Here is a 17,421-nt window from a genome sequence, read left to right as displayed (position 1 = left end):
TGCTGTATGTCTGTTGACATTGATGATTATGATTATAATGATGACGACGATGATTCCATGGTCATAAAAGAAGGAAAGACTATCAGGCTCGCAATTGGATGATACCCCCCTCCTGTATGATTTCATGAGACATACCTTGCTGATATTAATGAGCCAGTTGATTTCCTTATTGAACTGGTCTATTGCTGTACTTTTTTTTATGATACTCTTTTGCTCTTCATGAAGAAAACTTCTGAAGATACCTGTGTGGCTTTAACGACTTTGTTTATAGTATAAATATACGCATATAATCCGGTTTTCCATCTTTGATTAAATGTACTTAGGGTTAGTTTTAGCATGGGCCCTAAATTTGAGGTCTACACAAAATTCCGACGATTTGCTCATTTATTTCACGGAATGCATGTTGCATCCTATGATTGGTCCCTGTTTTTTGTACATCGTGTTGTCACCAGGCGGAGAAAACCCCTGGTGGTTGGTGCATACATGGGAATAATACAGAGAAAAATATGCAACATGGGTGCCTTTCCCCCCTCTCTTTCCCTCCCTCTTTCCAGAAGAATGGGCTAAAGGAGAACAAGCAGGTTTCGTTATAGAACAAAGCGCACCAGCTTGAGGCAAAATGATACCATTCATTATCAAGCCGGATTTCGTTAGTTCAAGTCAATTGAGTCAATTACCTGAATATTTACTTATTTTTATTCTTGTTTGTGTATCTTGTATCTAGCATGGATCACTGTTGGACAAAGGTAGCCAGTAGTACAGACACAGTAAGAAACCATCAAGGAATTCTTGGAGATGACAGCTTTCTTCCCTGTAATGCCAAGGGAAAAAAAGAAAAAAAAAAGAACTGTCCTTCTGGTGTAGAACAATCAAATGTACAAGCATCCTGCAAGTGTGAATGAGCCATACACATGCAATCCAGTAGCTCCGGATTGCCATCTTTCACTGCTATTTTGATCCACCAAAGCTCTCTCTCCACACAACGGTGACTCCAAAAGCACCGTCGAGGTTCTACAAACAGAACACCGCCAAGGCAAGCAAAAGGAAGCAAAATGGCAGAAAACAAGGAAGGAAAGAATAAATTAAAAGAAGTGTACAAGGTTGTACAGTAAGTAATTCCACTGGAGCAAGGAGAGATGTCAGAGTTTTAGCTGCAACAAAAGCTAGGACCAACATTCAATCACCCCTCTTAAAAAGAAGACAAGGGAAAAGAAAAGAAAAAGGAACATAAGCCCTTTGTTGCTATCAGGGGCAGAAGCTCTGAAGGCTGGTTTGTACAGCATCAACCAGCATGAGCCGAGAAAAAAGAACACCACAGTCCACAGTGGGTACTTTGCATGCAAATGTATTACAACTGCAGTTACTCACAATGATCTCGAGTCCAGGCAGAATCGTAATTCATCATACGAAGTAAGGTACAGCAACACGAGAGACCTAGCAACCAGCTATGACTTTCCCTGACATTGTCACCCTCCCAAACAGCGTGCGACACACTCAAGTGAATCTTGGGCTTCTCTGTTAATGCTAGACACTCTCTGATACAACTGGCAGCATATCACCAATACATTTCTCAAATGTAGCAGGACACGGCACGCATGCATGCAGCTCTCCATACTGCTGATTATCCGCCCTCGGAAGTCACAGGAGGCACAAGCAATTGAAATCCATGATCTTGGACTGCCAACTGCAGGCTCATGATTTGACACATTGAGAATAGCCGAGAGCAACGACTGGTTCGAGAAGTAGTTGATACACACAACAGGATTGCAGGCGGCAAAAGAGAGAGGAGATAAGAAAGAGGAATCAGAAGAGAGGGGATTACAAGGGAACACGGCAGTCCTTATTCGAGACAGGAAACAAATTTGATCATGACGTTACCTCAGATTTTTCTTGATACGCAAATGCTTGTCTAGATTAGAGGTCAGCTGGAGAATTTCCAGAAACTGTATTACAGTATAAGCGCTCTTGCCCCTTCTGGAGGTTCCGGTATGAACGATCCCCGAGGAGCAAGCCCTATTGCCCTCGCTGCTTTGACCAATCCCGCAGTATTTTCGCATTGAATACCCGCATGTACATATGATAATGACATGAAATGATTGGTTATGATCCCTGGTCCTTTTCTAGTTTATTCCGCGTTATCCCCTTTGTTTGTTTGTTCAGAAGCTGATCCTTGCTAGGACCAACTGTAGCTGTCTGGCTGCTTGCTACGCCTTGGTGCAGCCTGTTGTTCGCTTACCACTTCTTCATCTACGTCTTCTTTCTGGCGCTTGCGCCTCCCAGGGTATAGGGACACAGAAAATTCATTCGCTGCTCCTGGGTCAGGGATACCCCGACATTGTCCTCAACCATGCATGTGCTGGCTACATTACTAGGTAAACCGGCATGGTCTCATCGCAGGCATACTATGGCCCTGGGCACAATTTGTGCCTGTCATGTAGAGGCCTCACAAAATGCAAGCCAGCTATATGAAGCGCCCAGGCCCTTCCCATTTCTCTAGATATCCGTGAATTTCTCTCTACTCATACAGCTGGATGCGCTGATAGCAGAATCTTTCAAGCATGCAGAACACAGAGTACACCATGAACAATTTTGGAAGACATGACAATGATGGGCATGAAAGCTATCTCATTGATCAGCAAATTGCCCTCCCTCTTCCCTATAGCCATTCTGAGAGTCATCCATTTGGTCCAGGCGGCTCATACAATTTGTCGCAGCCTGCCCTCCATTCCTACACGGCCCAGTTTGGCCCGGCTTATGCTCAACAGTCGATATCTCCTAGCATCCAGCACCTAGCTTCACACTATCCACCCGGACCTTCATTTCCACCGACTCCGGACCAAGCAGGGCTACAACATCAATCCTCGCAGTGCATCAATCAGTCCCATTACCTTCAGTCAGCGGCGTATCTGCCTCTGCGAGAAGCACATAACGAGACAGAAATCGAAAACCAAGAATCTAAAAATGAAAGAACGATGTTGTCAGAAGCGATCTTTCCCGCACCAGAAGGGTTTCCAAATGCAGAAGAATTTGATCGTTTGATAAACGGGTAAGTACCTAAGACTCACGCAACAATTGATTATTCTTATTTAGAATAAAAATGTCCAGTTACATCCATGACCTTTCTGCCAAAAAACGGGACAAGGCCCTTATACATGCCCAAAGGGCAGGGCACATCAAAATGATATTGTCTGATCCCAAAAATACTGCAGTAGAAACTGCACAGTTCCGGTATGAAATTTAAAAGCTATGATCATACTGTTTTAGGCCTATGAGTATGAGACAGATAACCCTTTGATTACGTGCTAAATGGAAGTTGACTAGGTTCTGGGCCAAGAAGATGTTCGAACTTAGAACAACTGGAGTTGGCTCCTCGAATGTCAGTATATTTTCAATTTTGACTTCCCTTTTTTTTAAATTTACGCTTCTGGCTCTCGGACAACAACATAATTCTCATACTAATCAGACATTTAAAGTGCATGAAGATGATTTGCCATGAAGGGAGGCCAGTGGCCGTTCGAGAAAAGCTCTACAAGATACTTACAAAAGCACACCTGCAATGCAAGCATGGTGGCAGAGACAAGACATCAGCAAAGGTTCGAACAAACTATTCATGGTAGGCAATGTCCCCAGCCCCGGATTGTATATGATCAACTCCCCATGTGCTAACCATGCTAAAGGGTACCGAAAGAGCTCATTTCACGTTTCGTTAAGATCTGCCCAACTTGTCAAGTTCGCCGTAGAGGGCTACGTCCTAGGTCCTCAGGCTCTCAAAAACGCTTAGGTCATCGTTCCTCAAAACAAAAAAAATCCTCTTCTCCACCAACTTCAAGACGTGGGTCGGCACTCAATTCCCAAACGCCGTCACAAGCACCACAAGCAGAGTATTTGGGTCAGTTTGATGGCCATGATGATTGGATGGACGGTCAACAGAATGATGGACGGCAAGGCATAAATTCGGGTCCAGTGGAGACGTTAAGCCACTTCCCAAATTCGATTTCTGCGGCATTAGACCCATTTGGAGGTGAAATGGCGATATCAGCATCCCAGTTGAATTACAGTGTTGGATATGCATCCGGGATTTTAAAATCTTGAGAGCTTCTTACTTAGCATATTGATGCAAAAACAGATTGCGTTTGCAGCATGCAGCTGATTTGTGTCGTGTCGTTTATTATATTATAGTTACTTTTCGGTTGTTCGGCCGGTGATCGAGCTGTTCCCCTTCCATATCCCAGCGATTTCATGACATTAAGGTAACCTGAGGTGACCAAACGCAATAGCTGAAGCTTACCAAGTTTAATTCCTAGAAGCTTATAGTTCCTAGAAGCTTCCAGATGCAGAAGGCACACATGGGTTTCTCTTCTTCCCCGAAGTTGCTACGACATGAAACGAGTTTGAACAAGCTTATTGGATTTCACATAGAGCAAATTACGACATTCAGAAATGCATGTTGACAGATCGATTCGACAACCCACGCTACTGAACTCCTCAAACCGTGTACAAGTCCCACCAACACAATAGTAACTTTGTTCTAAACAGGAAGCGAGAATTTCTTTCCTTTCATGACTCTGTATCTGTTCAGCGATGATCGTAAAGGATGGACACGAATGGCTTACTTGGTATAGTAGATATAGAAGAAGTCCGAATACAGAAGTGTCTGGACTATACCTGCCACAACTGGATTGGGTTCAAAGCGGCGGCCCTCTGCAAAATAACGATACAGCCAATTAGGGATATAGAGGGCACGATACATGCCCAAAGCAAAGAGATAATGGGTAGTTATGGTATCTGCTTCTCCAGTTCGCTGCAACATGAAAAGCTGCGGCAGAATGGCGACAGATTCAAGCCAGATCGAAAAGGTCCAGAGTATCTCAAAAGGTGTCAGTATGCGTTATATCATACAAGTTCTGAACACTGACCTCAGAGATCCTGTAGTCATGTGAGAAAAGCAGGGCAAACAAAGCGCTGAACCCGAGAAGATAATGAACTTTGAATGTATCGAGATTGGGGTCATGGGTTGGTTTGTAGTCGTTAAGCATGAGGTAGATGATGTATGCCGAAGACGCTATGAACAGGATCTTAAAGGTGGTATTGTAGAGCGATTGCGTAAAACTCCAAAACAGATCTAGCCATTGCATCGTCCCGTTAGATCACTTCGAAAGACATGTCCCTTGATTTCAGCTTACCAAGGTAGCGAGTGATAAACACTATCAAATATAGTGCCTGTGATTTAAATGACAACCCAGAACAGCTCTATGTTTTGGTCAGCACCATGTGAAAGACAGCAGACCAAACAATACATACACTTGAAGTCTTCATCTTCTGTAAAAGGATAAAGATTGAAGAGAGATGGGAAAAATCAGCTAATCCATTTGAAATTCATTAGTCTATCACCTTAGAGTATGTTGAGAAGAGTTACGAAGAGCATAACACACCTAATAGCCTGAAGATATTCATTGTGACTGCGTTGAGGGGTGTGTAGGACGGCGAGATGAATGAAGAGTTGCAGTGCAAAGGAATAGTTTTTTCAAGGAATCTAAATAAGAATGTTCATGAAAACCCAGTAAAAGCTAGCGGCCACTAGCTACTCTTGATGTTGAATTAGCCTGGCCAGCGTGAGGCAGAATCGATGTATGTTGCGAGTGATTGATGACACGAAGCCTCAAAAGTACGCGACAAGGTACGCCCCACCTCACGCGTGGCTGCACCTGCATAGTTTAACAGTACTTTCTTCTCCCATAATACATATAAAAAGATATACATGATTAAATGATAAAAGAAAAGGGCAAAAAAAAAAATATTATCTTCTTACAGCATAATAATGTATTATAAAATCTAATCACATTAGGCATTAAGGCTGATTATGTGGAATACACCAATCCTAGTAGGGAACATGTTCAAAATATTGTTCCAATCTGTACACTTTCACCACCAGTAATGCGTTGCAGATGTCCCTCAGCAAGTTCACTTTTCAGAGTGCTAATGGAACTCTCTCTGTCTAATCTATCCCAATCTTTCATACCGGCCCTCTTGGACGTCTGCTTTTGCGCGACTTGGTCGAACAGTCTTGCCTTGTCAGCGTTTAGGTGCGAGAGACGCTTTTCAACTGCAGGGTCAAAGCATGTTGAGAAGAGTTTACCCCCAGGTATGATTGAACACATGCCTGCAAGATGACTCGTTAACTTTTGATTGCGAGCATATCCAGTATTTGTAGCATTATTCTGTCGATGGAAGGTATGCTCCGCAACCGGTCCCGTGGATGCGAAATTGTTACCACGTGGGCCTGAAGGAGGACCCTGACCCTGTGCAACAGCAGTCATAGTTCCACGACGCGGTGGAGCTCCTGGCCAGACGGTATCTCTAACGTTTGATCCTCCACGGGGACGAGTTGGCGCGGCAAGCAAAGAAATATTTGGACCTCGACTTTGCGATAACAGTGACTTGGACCCATAGGAAGGCCCTGATGGCGGTATTTGGCTTATGGAGGTACTGTACGCCTTGGGTTGGGTTGGAATTGTACCAGTTGCATGTGTGTGATTCGTGAGATCAGAATCCATATGCTGGTTGGTCGCAGGCCGCGTCATATCACGATTTTCTTCTTGTCCTTTTCCTAACGGCGAATTAGACCGCTCTTTGACCAAGAATTTATGGTGTACCTCGTTCTGACCTGAGGACCTATATCTTGTTGGGAATGTACGCTCATGGATAGGTGAAGAATGACCGGAATGCCTAGAAAACCGTTCATGTGAGGAACATTGTGTGATAGGTGAGCGGGTCTCTGGGTCGAACGGGGCTAAGTTGGATTTATCAGTAGGCGACGAGGGACGCCTGAAATTTACACCCGAGGTTGGTGCAGTATAACGGGTAGACGAGCCCTCTCTAGAAGGAGATGTTGACCGACGCTTTGGTGTGGCTTCTTGTTGACGTTCACGTTGTCCTTGGAAAGGACTCCGAGTGCGAAAATTCATTGAGGCGCGTGAGCTGTATTCTCGTAAAGTGCCACGCTTTGGAGGTGATTCAGCTCTCAAATATTTTTCACTGGTAAAACGTTCTCTTTTGGGAAATCTGAAGTCTTGACTGGGCGGCGACGCCTCCCGCGGCCGTAATGGAGTAGTCCGGTCCCATGAAGTATCGCGAGATCGACCATCATTGAATGGAGACCTAGAGCGCCAGAATACCTGCCGGGGTGACCTTGGCCTTTCATCTCGTCGAGGTGATGGTCTTCTAGGAGGGGAACGCGTCCTTCGATAGGACGCCTGGCCGCCATCTCTACTGTAGAATGAAGGGCTCCGAGAACGACGCCGCGAAGCTGGAGATCGGCTTCGGAAGCGGTCATAAGTTCGACTAGCCGATGGTACCCAGGTATCAGCAACAAGGCGAGGAGAACGCGTCCGTGGAGGTGATCTGGCGTGCCGGATGTAATTTCGTGGAGGAGAGCGGCGTGCTCTAATCGAGCTCATGGGGCGATAGCTTTCTCCCCCCCGACGATCATCAAATCTGTTGTAGGTGTCACTCATCGCAACCAAAGCTGTCATGTTAGACGAACAAACCTACCTTCTATTGCGATCCCAATCCATTTTGGGCTGATCGTTTCGACTTCGGATATTGAAAGGAGTCAATTGGTTATCTGACTAGTTATTATTCAGCCTTAAAAATTCCAGACCGCCTTGACAGAACCACAAATCAGGCGTACTATTTATTTTATACTGCATTTTGCGCATACAACTTGTTTCCTATGCCATTGATTCCGTACTAAACGCCGAAAAGAAAACCGGAGGAAGAAATAGAAGAAATAGAGGAAATAGAGGAAATAGAGGAAATAGAGGAAATAGAGGAAATAGAGGAAATAGAGGAAATAGAAGAAAGAGTGAGAGGGAGAGTGAGGGAGAGAGAAAGGAGAAATGGAAACAGTGAGGGGTGAATACCTAATTCTCAGTGCCTGGCTCGTCTCTCCTCCTCTTTCCTAAGCTTTTTTCGACTTTCCTGCGCAATCATGTCACTGAGATCCTCTTGGAATTCCCAATTAGGGTGATGCCCTTGCTGTCTCTGGGAGTCATATAAACTCTGCAGGTTTTCTTTGCTTATTCCATCACTGGCCTGCAGTGAATCTGGATCCACAGACACATCGACATCACCAGGTTTCTTACGCTTCCGGTTATGTTCCTCAGCTCCAAGCACAGGAAGATCATCCGAGGCAACGTTCAAGTTATATACTTTGTCACCCCCAAAGAATCCCTGTACACGAGTTTGTCTCTCTGGGATAACCTGGAAGGCACTTCTCGGTTGCGTAGACTCTTCTGTTCGCGTCCCGCGGTGGTGTTTGCGCACGTCGAACTCACCAGCTGCATTCTCGGCCCCTGCAAACTCGGATGGGACAGCTGAGGCCACACCGCCCGGCGTTTCGAGCCCACTAGGTGTTTGCAATCCGGTATCCATGAGCTGTTCTGCAGTCTCCTCTTCACCTCCTTCTTCTTCTTCTTCCTCCTCATCCTGTTCTTCATCTTCGCTCGCCTCGTCTGATTCTTCTGGCGCCTGTAGTTCGCCCCATAAATCTCTTTCAACGGGTTCACCTTGCTGCATGTTTTGCTGGGGCTGAAGAACACCAAATATGTCACCACCATAAAGAGGCCTGTTATGCTCATCGACTGGAGGTTTTCCATATCCTCCAGGGTGGTATCCCCACATGGCACCAGGAGGCGGTGGAGCATTGAGACCTGGAATCTTGAGGGCAGGATATGATGGTGGTGGTCCATATCGCTGTTGGTTGATTAACCAGGGAGGCGGGGCACCCGGTGGCATGTTGAGTGCTTCTTTCAATTCCTGACTCAGTTCACCTGGGCGCAAATGTCTAAGGTTTGTTTCATATTCTTTGCCTTCATAGTAGACTTCACCATAGCGAGTAAGTTCGGGCTTTGTCTGAAATCGGAAGAAAGCTTCATATAACTTTTGATAATCGATATCCAATCTTCCGATTTTGGGTTGCACTCTTTCCCTTGTTTTTTGCTTCAGAGTCGATTGTTCTTGCTTTTCTAAAGCAGCGTCGCGCATCTCAGAAATCCCTGTCTCCTGAATGAACTTGGGCAGGGAAAATGGCGGCTTCTCAACTCCCCTTTTTGATGAAAGATATTCCCGTTTCAAGGACCAGTGAGAAGGCACGGGAACAACATTCCGATGAGCCTTGATATGAACGAGAAGGCGGGGATCGGGAGCTGATGTATCTGTCCACTCGACTATCTCTGGTTTTCGAACCATTGCCTTCAACTCAGCTACTGAGAGCTTATTCATTTCTTTGCGCTTCCTCTTCGACAACTTTGGTTCGCTCTCATCTTCATCCGGTATCTCATTGTCATCATCGAAATACACCTCAGGTTTTTCGTGCTCCTTGACAGGCGATGTGTCGCTTTCGGCTTCATCAAACCTATGGGCGATGCCTTGATAAATTTGCCACAAAGGATCACCAAGATCGGGCGAGAATGTTGACTCGTGCAAGGCACTACTGTCCTGAATGTTCACTGCTGAAGACCTTTCTTCCGGCTGAACTTCAGTAGCAAGTGAGTCTTGAATCTCTTGCGTGTTCTTAAAAAGTTAGCTTTCTTAACTTATTGGAAAGATAAATCGCGGATAATCTTACATTAAGCTTTTGGGCCTTCTTCTTCGCTCGCCTCAGTTGATTTTTGCTTGGTTTCATTGTAATTGCTCTTTTCTTTTGTAACCCAAGATGTGCAGTGGAAATAATGCTCAAACTGTACATTATCATTGTCCCTTGGGTGGAGATAAACAGCTACCGCTTATCACGTGATGCACTAGTGCCATACCATTCTAGTCAGTTTTACATTACAGTTACACCAAATTACACTGAATTTTGAGGGCCATAGCTATGCCACACTTTATGGACGCAGTTGATAATTATACATGAGAAGCACGCTACTTCTTCTTCTTTGCTGTTCGGGACTCTATATGCACAGATTAGTATGTATTAGGGCTAGCGCCGGAGAAAGGAAGAAGAGGAAGAGATGTGTATGTATCATGCAGCGAAAAGACCTACCTGCTGCTGTTCTCTTCTTCTTTGGCCTGCCCTTTCCTCGAGATTTCGCACTGGGGAGTAGAATGAGCATTGAATATACTGAGGCTAAGGGGGAGACCATACATCTGAATGGCTTCTTCTCTATCGTCCTCGGCCTCATCAAACATGGTTAAACCAAGTGGCCGATATGTATCCTGCAGGTCTCGAAAAGAGACTGTCTTCCTGGGATACCATGCTGCAAGTGCCGGTCCTCGCAATCTTTGCCTCAGGATCTTGTTTCCTAAGCGGAGTCTCTCGGGATTAAAATTCTGGGAGAATATACGACATTGTGCCTAATAATAGTTAGAGGGTACTTATGCAACAAAAGAAAAAGGCGGGAAGAAGCAGAGAAACCGGGATACTGAGCCATAATGTACCTTAACAAGATCTAATATCCGATGACGCGGTATTTGCATGATTGGATGCTAGTGTATAAAGCCATGGAGTGAAAATGGGAAAGAATACGGTAGAGCGGATATGAAAAGTCACGTGATAGATACCGTAAAACGGCATGGATTTCAATTTATTACTATCTCAGTCTGCGCCATGGATTTAAAAAGAAAATCAATCTTCTCGCTGCCTACAAGCAGCCAAGGAAAAAAAACCAAGGTAAAAAGAAGATGAAGCAATTCTGAATATTATATTCCCCTATATTTCTGCGCACTCACTAATCTTAATTCTGTCAAGAGCTCTAATCAAAAGAATGAGTCAGATGTTATATTGGGGCATTTCCCATATGGAAATAATGATACACGATCCCCGCTCAACACATTGGAAAAGCTCCTCGGGGAAATTATAGACAGTCCCCATTCCACACAGAATTATACATCTACAACCGGTTCGGAGGTGGTGAAAGCTGCTGCTGAACTGGCCAAGGCACTCAAAATTGCGAAAACTTCACCAAACACATCTGCTCATACAGTTAAACATGTTGACTATATGCACCGGGAAAATCTACTTGATACATCTGCCATCTTGGAAGGCGAAAGCGACTTGCCGGTCTTGCCGCCCATTCTAGATGAGGGTCTTCAAAAGGCCGTCTTCACTCACCCTGGCTTGAGCAACAACAATAAGACGACCTACGACCGACTTGAAATTCTCGGGGACGCATACATTGAATTGATTGCTACGAAGTTAGTATGGGACAGGTTTCAGGATATCCCGTCTGGTCGCATTTCACAGATCAGGGAACTCTTGGTGAAGAATGAGACTCTTTCTGAATATGCAACAAAATACGGACTTGATCGCAGAGCCTCTGTGCCCCAGGGCTATCTAGATCAGCCGAAGCGGTGGACCAAGACTAAAGGCGATATTTTCGAGGCTTATGTGGCTGCTGTCATACTATCTAACCCGGCTCAGGGCTTCAAACTAGCCGAATCATGGTTGACGCAGTTGTGGCTACCAAAGCTTACGGGACTTGGAACTCAAAAATCGACCCTTCAAGCGAAGGAGGCTCTTTCAAAGAAGGTCATGGCTAAAGGAGTCAAACTCGACTATATTGATGAACTTCCACCGGTCACGTCAAAAGGTGGAATGCAAACCTTTTTTATTGGTGTGTATTTTACTGGCTGGGGATGGAATAGAAGGCATCTAGGTTCCGGTCAAGGCCGTAACAAAGCAATAGCTGGGGATGAGGCAGCAAAACAGGCGTTACGAAACAACCCATTGATTGACGAAATCGCTGAGAGAAAGAGAGACTCATTTGAACAGGAACAAAGACGAAAAGCATAGTCGACTAGAGTATAATTATTGATGGTACTGGGTATCACTATGGTCTGGTAAAGAAACCGTTACAGGAAACTTTTGAGCCACACTAGCGACACGAAGCTGCGAAAGGTAGTTAAGTTCATGACCAACCACATAGTCCAGATGTAGGACATTGCTGTACAGAGTAGCTCTGGCTCCATTAAATACCAGGGGCATACTGTAAAACCCCGTTATAAGCAACTATTCGGCAGGCCGCGGAAATTGCTTATAGTGGAATATTGCTTATATTGGATTATATGAGTTTGCTGTCATAAGTATGTATACAAATGCCACCTAATTACGAAGTCTCGTATATCACTCTGCTGCTATCTGCTAGCCTTTTTTCTCAAAAGAGTCGTCTCATGAAAGAGAAGTTGGTGGATCAAGGCCTTATTTCCATCCACCTGCTGTTCCTCGAAAAGCCGGAGTTTATAGACTCCCCAAATCATCTAATATACAGTCACCTGACAAAAGTCTACGTAATTCCGCGTCGCGCGACGCGCCACCTGATATTGTCCATCATCTTTTCAACCACCTACACCATGCCTCGCACCCCTTTACGATCTACTAGTTCTAATAGGACTAATAGAAAGGAATTAGAACCTTTCCAACGGGGAATTATAGTTGGCCGATTCCTTGCAGGCCAGAAAAAGGTTGATATTCAGCGCGAAATGAATTTACCGTATAGAACAATTCAACCACCATTCAAACATACCAGTCCTCCACCACTGGCACTAGTTCTCATCGCATTGGACGGCCGGAGATCCTTTCTGATGCTGATAAGCGATATATTCTTTTACAAATCAAGCGGGATCCCTTCATCAAAACTGAAGATATCTGCAAATTATTTGGGAAGCCCATCTCTACACGCACCATTGCACGCATGTTAAAAGAATCTGGGTATGGGCACTGGAGAGCACAAAAAAGACCTCAATTAACTGAGGAAACAGCTAAACTACGCTATGAATGGGCACACGTGCGCAAGGATTGGACGTATGAGTATTGGAGCAAGATTATATGGAGTGATGAATGTTCTGTTGAGCTTGGCAAAGGAAAGCAGAATCAATGGGTATGGCGGCTCAACCACTTCAATGAAAAATGGAAAAAGAAGCATATAGTCCCATACACCAAAGGCAAAGGAATATCTATCATGATTTGGGCAGCAATCTGGGGTGGTGGTCACACTGAAATCTATCGAATGAATCGGGATGAGGAATCTGCTCGAAGAGGGTATTCTTCACAGTCCTATTTGAAACTTATTGAAGATTACCTACCTGCTATATGGGAGTCTGGTATGGAATTCATGCAAGATAATGCTCCCATACATACAGCCCATATTATCAAAAATTGGTTTGATGAGCATGGTATTCCTCTTGTTGACTGGCCACCGTATTCACCCGATTTGAACCCTATTGAACATGCCTGGGCCAAGTTGAAAGAGCGTATATATATGCTCTATCCAGACCTTGAATTATTTAATGGGACCAAAGAACAATTGAAAGAGCAATTTTACAAGGCCATGGAGAATGCATGGGAGAGTTTAGGACAGGACTTTTTTGATGGGTTGGTAATGTCCATGGAGAACTGTGTTAATGCAGTTTTAGAGGCAAAGGGGTGGTATACACATTATTAATACGATTTTTATTTTATTTTATCATTTATCTGCTACTTATCCATAGCATATTTGATTATCTAGTAAAAGAATTGATGTTTGGTGGATTTATGTGGAAAAGAAATGTCTTGGTGATTATATATTTTTTCGTGGTTGCAGAAAATTACGTAGACTTTTGTCCAAGAACTATAGATATCTGTGGAAGAACTCATAGTTTTCTTCCTCTTCCTTCTCTTCGTCTAGCATGCTCGCAGATGAATACTGGCTTAAAATTAGGCCATCTGCAGTTGCTAAGCTGTCGTCAACCTGTTCTTCTGGATCTAGGAACTGGTGTATATCCATGGCATCCTGGATGTTATTCGACACCTGCAATTGCTGAATTCCACAGGTGATCTCATTGATAACTGCCTGGCAGTGTATTTATCTCATATCCTCAGAGGAGAAGCCTTTTTAAAGCAGTTCTGAATGGTATCCTCTGCCAAATCCAGATTCCATGCTGAAATAGCCCATCAGACAGCCTGGAGGATTGTCATAGTTGATAATGGATCATATCCTTTATCAAATTGACCCATCATGAAGAGAACCCAATTGCCGGCACCATACGCTTTCCAAGTCCTGATAATTCCCTGGTCTAGAGGCCTGATATCGTGTAGTTGAGTTGCAAGGAAGCCAGATGACTAGAGTATTCTGCAGCTGTGGCCCTATGTCTCTGAATGCAGTCTCATGCGCAAAGAAGTTATTCAAAAGAACAACTTTTCTTCCAGCCATCTTCTTGTCAAACCACATAAGCCATTCTTTAAAGATCTCCCCAACCATCCAGTCCTTTTATTACTCCGCCAAATACATCCAAGATTTTCAATATTAATTCCAGCAGTTGCAAAAGCCTTTGGCCTTCTTGCAGTTCCAATAAATTAGATAAGAATGCGCTCTGAGGCATCTGAATTGCCGCAGAAGAGGATGCTAATCCTTGCTTTATCTTTCTTTCGTCCGGGAAGTGGGCGTGATAAGCTTCAGTCGGTGATCTTCCTCCGATATAGGCTTGTCTCCTCACAGTTATACATGTCTTGATGTACATAAATGCTTAAAACTTGGCAGGTTCTAGCCGTCTCAGCACCAGCATCTTGGGAGAGACTACCAGTTTCACCATGCTGTATATTCTGTGGAATACTCCAGCGCAACTGAACGCCACGGAGCCAGCCATTGCTGGAGGGATGAAGTTAAAATAGTCTATTTTGGTTACTCCTATATTAGCAATTTTGCGTAGGGGGTAGAGATAATTTAAGCAACTTGCTAGCAATGGAGTATGAAGCAACTTTATTTGGTGCGTGACCACTTGCTTATAATGTAATATTGTTATAAAGGGCGTTTACAGGTAGTTCTGGTAAATCAAGGGATCTTTTTTCCAACCCCTTAATTATTAAGTTATTTGTTATATTAATATTACTTATCATTATGTTCGAGCATCCTGTTTTCAGATCAACAATAAACAGTTGAGATAATATATAAAATAAATATGTTTACTTATACTCCAGCTTAGGAACGTAGTATGATACATTCATTAGCGGATTAGTCATTTGTAATTCTTATTGAATTCAAATTTTTTTTTCTCTTATAAATATGATTATATCTAATAGACTTTCTTCATAGCAGTAAAAACAGTAAGCTACTTTGTACTAAAGGATCTTCATTTATCTTACTTCAAAATCATATTCTCAAAAAAAATTTCATAACAAAATTCAGACTGATAAGATAGCCATATATTTCGTCACCCAGGCCTAGTTGCTTCTTTTTCTCCTTCACTTAATAAATTAATAATCAGGCTAATGTCTTAGGGCATTAATTTAAAAAAAAAAAAGACAGGCGATATTCAGTATAAAGCACAATGAGTTTACTTTACTTATTAGTTTAAAATCCATTAAGACCGTTTATATCATAGAAATTGGTTAAAAAATTTTTTTATTAAAATCCCATTGGATATTCTATTGTGGTAGTCAGCCACCGCGTTCACTTTGCAATTTTACCAGTAATGGTAGCTGACTCCCCTCACTTATTCCAAGTAAAAGTTGCAGAGATGCATACTTTTGAAACATCACCAATTCCGAATGTCTTCTAATAAAATTCTTTTTGCTACATAACAACTGTTTCAGAATTCTGAAATGTAGAGAAACCAAAACATTAATTTTTGCTTGAAAATTATGTAATATAGATGATTAAAAATATATTGGGAAGAGTGTAGGTAGAAATTTCACACTTCTGGATTTTTGGCTTTGTCAATTATCAATATGGATATCATCTAGTATTTCTGATAACCATAAAGCGATTGATATATTTGTTAGCCTATGTCTATCTCCCCAATTATCACTGGTTGAGTACTTCTATAGTACTAGTTTGTTAGTTTCTAGTTTCTACATTTCAAATCTTCAAATAGCAATATCATTATCCAGAGAGGGAATTTTCATCTGGTCTAAATTATATATAAATATATAGACCTCTCGTTATTTTATGATGATGGAAAAACTTAATATTTACTAAATAAAATGAATTGAAATACATAAATTTTACATTAACTATTATCCGGATTCTTAGTATATAACTAAGTTGAAGACCTGATGACTGTAGAGCATAATTATTCTTCTTTGTGATATAAGCTATGAAGCAGTCTAAAGAGATATAAAGGATGCATCGTTCCCTGAAAATGTTGCTTCTGAAAAGCAGTCATAAGTTGTGATATATTTTATTTTTTTTTAATAATAAACCCACATCAATTCTTTTTGACTTTTACCATGTTGAACAAATCCTAACGTCATTTTTTTTTTAATTTAAGTGGACCTATGATGACTGATCTTATATACCTAACTCTATGTCACTTCTTTATGCTACCTGTTTCTTTACTATTAATGTTTATATCTACGATGAATATAAGTTATTATAAGGCACGTTGGGCATCATTGACATATAAAGTTTAGTTATCTTGTTATCATAATCCCTATCTCTTTAATATAATATAGTTGATCAACAGTCTATCTGTTGGCAGTCTTAGTATTTAGTCTCCCCTTGTATTAACTTCCAAAATTTACTGATTTTCTCTCTTTAAGATTATGTAAGAAAGTATTAAGTTAAACGTAATCGGCCACCGAGTGGCTCCGAATTCTACGAATTCTTAACGCTGCAGTTTTCAATGCTCTTTATCATCAAATGGATTTAATTTCTATCTAAAATGACTGAAGAAGCTATTTACTAGGGCATCTAAGTCTATTATGAACCGAAGGACCATAATTACTGCATTTTGTTGGCCTGCGTAGCCTTGATTGTTGTAACTGATTTTCCGTCTATTCTTTCTTCTCTCTACTCTTGAGCCTGCTTTCTAGCTTCAAAAATGATCAAACAGCCTCCATTGAATAAACTGTCTGGGACTTTTATTTGTTTCTTCGTATTGATTTTCTGACTTTAGCTTATCAGCTTGCTGTTGTAATAGAATGGCATTGTGCAATTGTTTCAGAGCATTTGATGGCTTCTTTTTAGCCTAATTTACTGTGGATGGATATACGACGCGCCTGAGAGATTCAATAAGCTGTTTCTGCTTCTCTAATTCATATATATATAGAGACTGACTGATTACTATGGGATGAAGAAGGTGGGGTTGGCGTTTTGTGTATTCATAATTTTCTGCAATTCGTGATCTCTTCAATCTCGAAATTGTTCGTTCTATGCGACATTGGAGAGTGGACTGGGGGATGTCAAAGGCCAGAGCAGCTGCTTCTTTTTTGGTTTTCAATTGACCTTTCTTATAGGCATTTAATGCCATTTGAATTCGGCTTTCTTTTGATTGGCTTTCCGGGGCATAATGGGCATTGAAATATAGAAATGAGAATAACAATAATAATGCCGAGGAAAATTCATGGAATTCGGAGCCACTCGGATGGTCGGCGCCGTTCGGTGGTCGATTACGTTATTGACTCTAAACCATTGTTATTAATTAAAATACTAAATATATAACGCATTG

The 17,421-nt window shown here is 42.4% G+C and overlaps 7 protein-coding genes across 7 annotated transcripts; 3 read left to right on the top strand and 4 right to left on the bottom strand.

Moving 5' to 3' along the window:
• Positions 1–2,558: 2,558 nt before the first annotated feature.
• Positions 2,559–4,092, top strand: ACHE_60744A (integrase zinc binding domain-containing protein; the record flags this gene model as incomplete). The annotated part of the gene is made up of 5 exons (XM_043281951.1): positions 2,559–3,046; positions 3,106–3,228; positions 3,322–3,376; positions 3,474–3,613; positions 3,678–4,092. 5 exons carry the CDS (start codon positions 2,559–2,561, stop codon positions 4,090–4,092), a joined length of 1,221 nt encoding a protein of 406 aa, XP_043139380.1.
• Positions 4,093–4,528: 436 nt separating this feature from the next.
• Positions 4,529–5,454, bottom strand: ERD2 (endoplasmic reticulum retention protein; the record flags this gene model as incomplete). Its single annotated transcript, XM_043281950.1, has 6 exons — positions 4,529–4,565; positions 4,614–4,867; positions 4,917–5,122; positions 5,184–5,250; positions 5,302–5,360; positions 5,433–5,454. 6 exons carry the CDS (start codon positions 5,452–5,454, stop codon positions 4,529–4,531), a joined length of 645 nt encoding a protein of 214 aa, XP_043139379.1.
• A 1,123-nt stretch (positions 5,455–6,577) lies between these two features.
• On the bottom strand, positions 6,578–7,574 carry ACHE_60742S (uncharacterized protein; the record flags this gene model as incomplete). Its single annotated transcript, XM_043281949.1, has 3 exons — positions 6,578–6,607; positions 6,654–7,494; positions 7,552–7,574. The coding sequence occupies 3 exons, from the start codon at positions 7,572–7,574 to the stop codon at positions 6,578–6,580; spliced, it is 894 nt and encodes a 297-aa protein (XP_043139378.1).
• A 355-nt stretch (positions 7,575–7,929) lies between these two features.
• ACHE_60741S (U2 snRNP complex subunit CUS1) lies at positions 7,930–9,685 on the bottom strand (the record flags this gene model as incomplete). The annotated part of the gene is made up of 2 exons (XM_043281948.1): positions 7,930–9,573; positions 9,629–9,685. The coding sequence occupies 2 exons, from the start codon at positions 9,683–9,685 to the stop codon at positions 7,930–7,932; spliced, it is 1,701 nt and encodes a 566-aa protein (XP_043139377.1).
• Positions 9,686–9,921: 236 nt separating this feature from the next.
• RSM27 (mitochondrial 37S ribosomal protein mS33) lies at positions 9,922–10,476 on the bottom strand (the record flags this gene model as incomplete). The annotated part of the gene is made up of 4 exons (XM_043281947.1): positions 9,922–9,950; positions 10,043–10,092; positions 10,145–10,353; positions 10,438–10,476. The coding sequence occupies 4 exons, from the start codon at positions 10,474–10,476 to the stop codon at positions 9,922–9,924; spliced, it is 327 nt and encodes a 108-aa protein (XP_043139376.1).
• A 130-nt stretch (positions 10,477–10,606) lies between these two features.
• Positions 10,607–11,791, top strand: ACHE_60739A (ribonuclease III; the record flags this gene model as incomplete). The annotated part of the gene is made up of 2 exons (XM_043281946.1): positions 10,607–10,669; positions 10,748–11,791. The coding sequence occupies 2 exons, from the start codon at positions 10,607–10,609 to the stop codon at positions 11,789–11,791; spliced, it is 1,107 nt and encodes a 368-aa protein (XP_043139375.1).
• Positions 11,792–12,689: 898 nt separating this feature from the next.
• ACHE_60738A (uncharacterized protein) lies at positions 12,690–13,439 on the top strand (the record flags this gene model as incomplete). The annotated part of the gene is made up of 1 exon (XM_043281945.1): positions 12,690–13,439. One exon carries the CDS (start codon positions 12,690–12,692, stop codon positions 13,437–13,439), a length of 750 nt encoding a protein of 249 aa, XP_043139374.1.
• Between the last annotated feature and the right edge of the window lie 3,982 nt (positions 13,440–17,421).

The sequence above is a fragment of the Aspergillus chevalieri genome, chromosome 6 (assembly GCF_016861735.1).
Source record: "Aspergillus chevalieri M1 DNA, chromosome 6, nearly complete sequence".
Taxonomy (NCBI): Eukaryota; Fungi; Ascomycota; class Eurotiomycetes; order Eurotiales; family Aspergillaceae; genus Aspergillus; species Aspergillus chevalieri.
The sequence above is the reverse complement of the archived record's forward strand: the minus strand, read 5'-3'. Positions and strand labels throughout refer to the sequence as shown.